The sequence below is a fragment of the Myotis lucifugus genome, unplaced genomic scaffold (genome assembly GCF_000147115.1).
Source record: "Myotis lucifugus unplaced genomic scaffold, Myoluc2.0 scaffold_24, whole genome shotgun sequence".
NCBI classification, from domain to species: domain Eukaryota; kingdom Metazoa; phylum Chordata; class Mammalia; order Chiroptera; family Vespertilionidae; genus Myotis; species Myotis lucifugus.
The window spans coordinates 4,079,160-4,088,691 of NW_005871072.1; the positions used below are offsets into that span (position 1 = coordinate 4,079,160).

General features: G+C 42.8%; 1 protein-coding gene across 1 annotated transcript; it reads left to right on the forward strand.

The window, feature by feature from the left end:
- The first annotated feature begins 3,070 nt into the window (after positions 1-3,070).
- Positions 3,071-8,300, forward strand: SLITRK1 (SLIT and NTRK like family member 1). Its single transcript, XM_006086043.3, has 2 exons — positions 3,071-3,459; positions 3,885-8,300. Exon 2 carries the CDS (start codon positions 3,937-3,939, stop codon positions 6,031-6,033), a length of 2,097 nt encoding a protein of 698 aa, XP_006086105.1. The 5' UTR covers positions 3,071-3,459; positions 3,885-3,936; the 3' UTR covers positions 6,034-8,300.
- The last annotated feature ends 1,232 nt before the right edge of the window (positions 8,301-9,532 follow it).

A 9,532-nucleotide genomic window follows, 5' to 3' on the forward strand; every position in this document is an offset into this window, starting at 1 on the left:
TAACATTTAATGGTACAAATGAAATCCTTCTGGCCACAGCCCAGAAATGAAACTACAGCCCTGAGCAAATATCAATTCTCATCATCTGTGGTGTCCTTTATTTCTGGCTCCTGAGATCATCTGTTATGAGAGGCAAAACAATTGAAATAGTTCACCTGAGCTCAAATAAATATAGTAGAACCCTTTTAAGAAGAGTTCATGCCTAAGAAATGCTCCCCTAAGGCATTAGAAATGTTTAGATCATGTACACATTCCTATATTTTTAAATTTCCTTTAAATAAACTTACTGTTATATGTATTGTAAGAGTTAGCCTTTGAAGTGGTGCATATGCTTTTCTAGACCACTTTACTTCCTTAAAATATACAGGGTGTGTCCCCCCAAAAATGTATATACACTTTGAATAATAATAAAGGTAGTGCTTATTAAAATACATTTCATTTATAAAATATAATAGAATCAGCTATTAAGTGTATATACAGTTTGGGGGATACCCTGCATTTATTATGAAAATTATTTTAAGAAGAATTTTCTTAGCTCGTTAGTGAGGGTAGATTTTCAGTAGAAGTATCTGTGCTTGCCTCTATTCCTTGCCGGCAGTTTTGCAATGGTTATCTTTATATAGGTGATAGACCCTTCATACTTTCTTCTGAGATTTGGTTCCTCATCTGGGCACTACCACACTTCTTTCTGAGGGTGCAGAGATAACAAACTATTTGAGGAGGCAGGAGTGGGAAAATTTGTAAAATATCTAAATAGGAAAATCCCGACTGTAAATGTTCTAATGTGATTGGTGCTTTGAGAGGAAAGAGCAATCAGTTGTGAGGAAGATACAGAGTTTACTGGGTGAGGGAGGGAGGTAAAATCTGAATACCAATTGCTTGTTACATCGATTCTGTTCACTTAAAATCAACTTAAATATGTTATTTGGGTCTTTTCACATAAAGTATTTATTTAGCAAGTTGAATAAACAAGTAACCAATTAATTTTAAAAGTGTGATTTTAGATGATTGCCACCAATATTTTTCTTCCTAAGCAGCCAGCTTTTTTATGTCTCTTCTTCAAGTCTTTCCTCCTATCAATCACAGACATTGCATGAAGCACCTTCCTTTCTCAGTTTGGTTTCTGAGGCCAAAAAGTTTCAGGCCTGAGTACAATTACAAAAAATAAAAATAAAAATACTAGTATCTTTTTCTTTAGTTTAACTAATTATCTTCAGTTTAACATTTTAAAAGTGAAATAATTTCAAATTGATTATACTTTTTTTCTTCTTTCTACATACAGTAATGGGTTAAATTAAATAAGAATGGAATTGTTTTAGCAATTGAATAGGCTGCCTGAAAAAGGTCTCTCTCTCTCTCTCTCTCTCTCTCTCTCTCTCTCTCTCTCTCTCTTCTCTATACACACACACACACACACTTCCCATATCAACCTGCATCTTTATCTACACCCCCACTGAATTTCACCAGAAGATGACAACACAACATTTGATTATATGAAAATATTGCATATAGATATGAACCCCCTCTAAGAATTAGCTTTTGAACCAAGAACCCAAACCGAGGCCTTCCCCAAAATCTTTCATTCCCTAGTCTTTTAAAAATGCACACATCCTTGAATATTTGATCTTTAAGCAGATTAGCAAGCTTGTAACAGCTGTCTAACTCCTGTGAAACCTAATTAAAAGGGAAACTGATGTAAACATATGATCTCTGTTTTGATTGAAGAAAGGACCAAACAACATTTAAAAAAAAAGTCCTTTAAATTCAAATCCTAAAATGATGCACACACTTTTTGGAATGCAGTGAGGGAAAAGGTGTCGATTCTTATTAGAAAAGTCAGCAAAATAGCCTTCTGAGAGGTAGCACTTTCACATTCTCTCCCGTCACAGATGTTTGTAGAACTTGGTTTTTATAAGCTCCTTCAAAGTTTGAGGGACCCGGCAATCCCTTCCCTTTGAAAAGCCTGTGAGCTGCTCTCCCTCAGCTCCGGTGACCCCACCATCCTAAGCCAGGGAGCCACTGCCTGCTACCCGGAGACAGAGTCCCCCCACCCCAAGCCTTAGAGACCACGGATTGCTATCTCCTCTCAAAATGCAACTGGTTATTTACTTGTATGCATTTTTTAATCCATCGGAACGGCTGTGGAAACTTTGTGAGCCAGTGACTGTGACAGTATATGAGTGTGTGTGTGTGTGTGTGGGGGGTGTGGGTGGCCTGTGCATGCTGTCTGCCAGTGGATTTTTAAGAGCACTCAGGTATCAAACTGGGATTTTTTTCCCTGCTCCCCCTCCCTCCTTTTCCAGTTCTCAGTGAAATCTTTCAGATCTGGAATCAAAGACGTTAGCCAGCGAGCATTGTGTTTTCACCCTGCAGACAAATAACATTCAAGAAAAATCAGAGAAACCTCTAACTCTCAATGACCAAATTGACTAAAAATTCTATACCAAGTTTTAAAAAGAAAAGAATGTGCCTAAATTATATACCTTGCAACAAAAAATCCATACCCAATTATGCTATTATATAAAATATATGTGATATGAATATATGTTTCAAAAAGCCACTTTCAATATACCAAACAAAAAAAAGGTTTCAAAGACATCAAGTAGCATAAAACACACTGTACTGCAGAGACGGAAGAAATGCATTTAAAGCACGGATGAAAATGGCGTGCAGTATAATTACCTCAAATTGCTGTTCGCTTGACACCCTGACACTAATTTTATTCAAGCCATTGGGAAATAAATGTTTTAAAAGCACTCTTTTCCAAACACTGGAGCTAGTGGGTGCTGCGAGGTCATTAAGGAAAGGAAAGGGTAAAGTTTCCAGCATGCAAAAATAATTAAATAATCCATTTAAAATAAAAGCGTCTACGTGGATGACAGCCTTGAATGCCCACATTTTTAACGCTTGCCCTGTACGTGGATTGATTTTTTTTTTTCCTTCAGCATTCCCTCACCAGATGGATTTTTGCTACTGCAGATCAGCAGAGGGTGTCAGATCTTTCAGAGTGCACCAGGCTGGAACGAGCAGAGCTTCTTAGCAACTCTCTTCTTTCTCCCCTCCCCATTCTCGCGCTCTCTTCCTCCCTCAGACAACTCGCCCCCCCGCCCTCCGCCCCCTCCACGTAATTCCGAAAGAGCAGAAGCAAGAGAAGGAGAACAAGAAACGAGCTTGTAACCGAGATCCAGAGCCCAGGGGGCGAAAAAAAGGCTAAAGAGGACCCGAAGGGAAGGAAAGGAAAAGGATGGACAGCCACAAAACGCAGCGATTGCGGAAATTTTCCAGCGCCATTGGTTCAGCAGTGTGAGTGTTTCGGTCGAGCGTGATTTCAGCACCGGGGGGACTGGACAGCACCTCGGGGGGGGACGTCTCGGCAACCCACAGCTACAGCAAGAACTCCACCAGCAGCCTCACCATCAGAAGCCGCCGAAAACCCCTGCTTTGTATCAGAGAGGCAAGGTCAGTCCGACGCACAGCCATGCACAGGCAGTGCGCCTGTACTACGCTGCAAACCCTCTGCTTGTTTCTCTAACATGCACTTGCTTCTAATTACTAGCATTGTTCCCTTTCCTTAGTGAAGAGCACTAGATGGGATTCTGTTAAGTGTGCATTTCTAATTTATACGTATATATTTAACCTCTTCTTAAAAAAGGTTTAGGGAGAGTGGGGTTATTTTTCTACTTTTTTTTTTTTTTTTGCTTGCCTTGCACTACGTGCCTGGATAGTTTGTGGGTATAATTATTGACTGGCGCCTGGGTTGTTGCAGTGCGGGGGGGTTAGGGAGGAAGGAATCCACCCCCACCCCCCCAAACCCTTTTCTTCTCCTTCCCTGGGTTCGGACATTGGAGCACTAAATGAACTTGAATTGTGTCTGTGGCGAGCAGGATGGTCGCTGTTACTTTGTGATGAGATCGGGATGAATTGCTCGCTTTAAAAATGCTGCTTTGGATTCTGTTGCTGGAGACGTCTCTTTGTTTTGCCGCTGGAAACGTTACAGGGGACGTTTGCAAAGAGAAGATCTGTTCCTGCAATGAGATAGAAGGGGACCTCCACGTAGACTGTGAAAAAAAGGGCTTTACAAGTCTGCAGCGTTTCACAGCCCCGACTTCCCAGTTTTACCATCTATTTCTGCATGGCAATTCCCTCACTCGACTTTTCCCTAATGAGTTTGCGAACTTTTATAATGCGGTTAGTTTGCACATGGAAAACAATGGCTTGCATGAAATCGTTCCCGGGGCTTTTCTGGGGCTGCAGCTGGTGAAAAGGCTGCATATCAACAACAACAAGATCAAGTCTTTTCGAAAGCAGACTTTTCTGGGGCTGGACGATCTGGAATACCTCCAGGCTGATTTCAATTTGTTACGGGATATAGACCCGGGGGCCTTCCAAGACTTAAACAAGCTGGAGGTGCTCATTTTGAACGACAATCTCATCAGCACCCTACCTGCCAACGTGTTCCAGTACGTGCCCATCACCCACCTCGACCTCCGGGGAAACAGGCTGAAGACGCTGCCCTATGAGGAGGTCTTGGAGCAAATCCCTGGCATTGCCGAGATCCTGCTGGAGGATAACCCGTGGGACTGCACCTGTGATCTGCTCTCCCTGAAAGAATGGCTCGAAAACATTCCCAAAAACGCCCTCATCGGCCGAGTGGTCTGCGAAGCCCCCACCAGACTGCAGGGGAAAGACCTCAATGAAACCACCGAACAGGACTTGTGTCCTTTGAAAAACAGAGTGGATTCTAGTCTCCCGGCGCCCCCTGCCCAAGAAGAGACCTTTGCTCCTGGCCCCCTGCCAACTCCCTTCAAGACAAACGGGCAAGAGGATCATGCCACCCCGGGCTCTGCTCCGAACGGAGGTACAAAGATCCCAGGCAACTGGCAGATCAAAATCAGACCCACGGCAGCGGTAGCGCCCGGCAGCGCCCGAAACAAACCCCCAGCCAACAGCTTGCCCTGCCCTGGGGGCTGCAGCTGCGACCACATCCCAGCGTTGGGGTTAAAGATGAACTGCAACAACCGGAACGTGAGCAGCTTGGCTGATCTGAAGCCCAAGCTCGCCAACGTGCAGGAGCTTTTCCTGCGAGATAACAAGATCCACAGCATCCGCAAATCGCACTTTTGTGGAATTACAAGAACCTCATCCCTGTTGGACCTGGGCAACAACAACATCGCCACCGTAGAAAAACAACACTTTAAAGACCCTCTTGGGACCTCCCGGTGGCTGTATATGGACAGCAACTACCTGGACACACTGTCCCGGGAGAAATTTGCGGGGCTGCAAAACCTCGAGTACTTGAACGTGGAGTACAACGCCATCCAGCTCATCCTCCCGGGCACCTTCCACGCCATGCCCAAACTGAGGATCCTCATTCTCAACAACAACTTGCTGAGGTCCCTCCCCGTGGACGTGTTCGCCGGGGTCTCGCTCTCGAAGCTCAGCCTGCACAACAATTACTTCATGTACCTCCCGGTGGCAGGGGTGCTGGACCAGTTAACTTCCATCATCCAGATCGACCTGCACGGGAACCCCTGGGAGTGCTCCTGCACCATCGTGCCTTTCAAGCAATGGGCGGAGCGCCTGGGTTCCGAGGTGCTGATGAGCGACCTCAAGTGCGAGACGCCGGTGAACTTCTTTCGGAAGGACGTCATGCTCCTCTCCAACGACGAGATCTGCCCCCAGCTGTACGCCAGGCTCTCGCCCACGCTCACTTCGCACAGTAAAAACAGCACCGGGTTGGCGGAGACCGGGACGCACTCCAACTCCTACCTAGACACCAGCAGGGTGTCCATCTCCGTGCTGGTCCCGGGACTGCTGCTGGTGTTCGTCACCTCCGCCTTCACCGTGGTGGGCATGCTAGTGTTTATCCTGCGGAACCGCAAGCGGTCCAAGAGAAGAGATGCCAACTCTTCGGCGTCCGAAATCAACTCCCTACAGACAGTCTGTGACTCTTCCTACTGGCACAATGGGCCTTACAACGCGGACGGGGCACACAGAGTGTACGACTGTGGCTCCCACTCGCTCTCAGACTAAGACCCCGACCCCGGTAGAGCAGGGGAGCGGGGAGGCGATGCTCCCTCCCCTGGCCGACATCCCAGGGGTCAGAGGAGCCCAGACCCAAGTCCAGTGCGCCCCCCAAGGCTTGATGGACACAAGTAAATAAATAACTGTGAACTCGCTCCACGGAGAGGGTCTGACTCCTTAGCTCCCTCCTGGAAACAAAGAGCAGACTGTGGCTGGGAGAGCGCTGCCAAATCGCTCTTTGCTGCCAGCCCGGCTGAGCCCCTTTAGACAAAGCCCGGCAGGGGCCCTGCTCAGAGACCGACAGTGCCCGAGCCCTCTGCGGAGGAACTGGTGGGGGATGGCTGTCGTGGTCCTATACATATATACACACATACCCACATCTATATAGAGAGATAGATATCTATTTTTCCCCTGTGGATTAGCCCCGCGAGAAGGGGGCCTGATCGTTCCCTGATGGCTACGCAGGGATGGGCAGTTGCACGAAGGCATGAATGTATTGTAAATAAATAACTTTGACTTCTGAGAAAAAATCACACAAAAAGTGCTGCATGGCTCGCATGGAATCCACGCGCTCCAGGGACTGGAGAGAGCGACTGGAGAGAGCGTCACGCTCACAGCACCCACCCTCTTACCTGATAAGTCCCATCGTATCAAACTTTCTATAAACAAGTACAGTCTCATCAGAAGTGCCATTTCGCCATTATTTGTGATCGGTAGGCAGTTCAGAGAGTATGTTTACTGTGGAAAAAAAAATGTTAAGGTTTTATTTAAGACATTTGCATGGTTAGCCATCAGTCCATTTTATGAGTTAAAAAAATGTGTTTTGTTGAGAGACGTTTTCACGGGTTGTGTTGGGTTCGTCCTTTTATTTTGATGGTGATGTTTGTTTCGGTTTTATTTTTTGTTTTGAAGGGGGGATATTTTTCTATACATTTCCAATAAGGCCTTCCATCTGAATGTAAAATAAGTACCCATGATTTCTATTATAGTATCGGTGTAATTATTAAAAATAAGAAAAAAGAAAAGATTTTTGAGGCAGTTAAGCATGACCAATTAATGTCACTCTAGTGCTTAGGCTGCGATCCTATGGTAGCAATTCTGTGCTGGTGTAAATCTTACTTACAAAGTAGGGAAAAGAAGCGAGGAAGCACGTGAAACTTACTAATTCTATTCAAGGATTTTATAATGGCATATTTTTTCAGTATTAAAGTGAAAATGTTTTCAACTCTTGGTCCTTACATTTTTCCAGCTTCCTATTTGCAACTGGTAACCTGGATTTGCGGTGGAAGGGACAGGGGAGGGGGAGGGGTGGGGGTGGAATCTTTCCAGAGCCGCTTTAAGGCTCTTTCTCTAACCCTCTTACTTAGCTTTTACCTTTTCCGTAGTTCCCGGCCCTTCCCCCTCCATCCCCGCCCCGACTTTTCCAGCTTTTCCTGTGGATTAAGTAAGGTCTTCCCCCAACAGCGCCCTCCCCTTTTCCCCCTTTTTCTTATGCGGCAGTGAATCCCTTTATTAATACTGGAAATCCCTCCTGCTGCTGCTTCTGCTGCTGCTGCACACACTGCAGATATACTGAGGATGTTGGTAAAGATTTGATTTAATTGACTCTGCCTAGATCGGTCTCATTAAACAGAGTGGAGATTTCATTGGTCAGCATTCTTCAATGAAAGACAGCCTTAATGACTGGCATTTGAGATGCTGCTGGCGTTTTGAATTCAACATCTGCTGAAAACGGTAAAACTAATTAATGCCCACCCACCCTGCCCGCCCCAGCAACTGCATATTGAAATTTGTTAAAACACTTATCTTTATGGAAATCAATCATTATCCTAAAGAAGTGTTTCTAGCCCATCATTTGGATTTCTGGTTGTGACTCAGTAATTAACAAGAAACAGCATTGAACTATTTGAATTTTATGAGCCAATGTAACTCTGGCCTCAATTATATTCCTCTGGGATTTCCAAGTGGTCTGCTTTATCAGCAGTTAAGGGACAAAAAGCAAACAAAATTACATGTATTGATGGGGTCTGCATTCCACCACATATCCACCATTGAGAAGTGTTAAAAGACTGCAGACCACAGATCAAGAAAAAATATATATCTATATAGATTGTAAAGGAGCAAATGAAAGCCCCCAGAGCAGTTGTAAGAAGATTTGCCTTCTAGAACTCATATTCTAGAGAGAAGTAATTTCCCAGAACAATGACAGTGATGTTCTGGAGTATGTATTATTTATTTTAATGCTTTTTAAATAAAATCTTTATTATAAACCATGACTATTCCTAAGGCCATTCATCATTTTCTCTCTTGATTCTTTTGTTTGTGGACTACATTTCATGGTGGTGAAATTGTAACCTACAAATATTATAAGTTGCTTTTTTATTTATTATTCATATGAAGGCCTTACTTCCTTTTATGGAAAGTACAACTGGGTTTCTGGTAAGCGATGGACAGATCTATTTGTGAGGGAAAGTTGGGGAAAGGGAAGAGCCAGGTATTCGACAGTATTATGACCTTAAGAGGCAAAGAAGAGATGGCAGATGTTCTAAGTCTCTGGTGGAAAGTGACACTTAACTAAAAATACCTAGTGAGGCATGAGAGCAATTTTTAAAACTGATACATAATTAATCTAAGTTATGAAACTAGAACTTCTCATAGAACTAGAACCTTCTCACAGGGTGCACTGGGGCAAGAACCTTTCTTCATACTAATTTTAAAAATTACAATATTAACGATAAGGTTAAATAGTTAAACTTATTCTTAAAATATTAGCTTTAATAAGTTTTGAGTGGTCGTTGAGTACCAGGCATGTACTAAGTGGTTTACATAATGATTTAATTTAACTACCACAAGCACAGATTAGTTTAATAAAATATTGCTTTTTCCATTATACCAATGAGAATAATGAAGCTAAAGGAGAATAAGCAATAACTCAATTCATAACTGTTAAATAGTGGAGCTGGATTTAAACGTCAACACCTCATTCTATGAATAGTCATATTGACCTGATGACTTTTTAAAATATGGTATTCCAAATAAAGAACCTAGGTTGTGTCTTCTTATTTGAGTATGTATTGGTGGCTCTTTATATATCCAGTACATCTTGCAACAAAAGATAACCATCCTACATTTAGAAGAGATGTTCTCCAAGAGTATGTAAGAAGACTTACATATAAGAAAAAAATATGAATGTGCTATATAAATTTAAGAATTATGAAAATTCATATGATTAAATCTAAATTATCTATACATTTATTCTAAATTATTAGGGTCATCAAATATTTTAATATATAATAATACTTGTTAAAATTTATGTAGAAAAGATGTCACATATAAAAGAACATACATTATTTTGAGAGTGTTTTATTTATTTTGATAAGTATCTTGATCATAGTTACATATATAAACTTTTATATATGCTTATATGTGGTTTGAAGGATGCATAATACATATGGTCTCACCATATAATTATCATTTAGATGTGTTTAGCTTCTTGTTTTTGTTTATT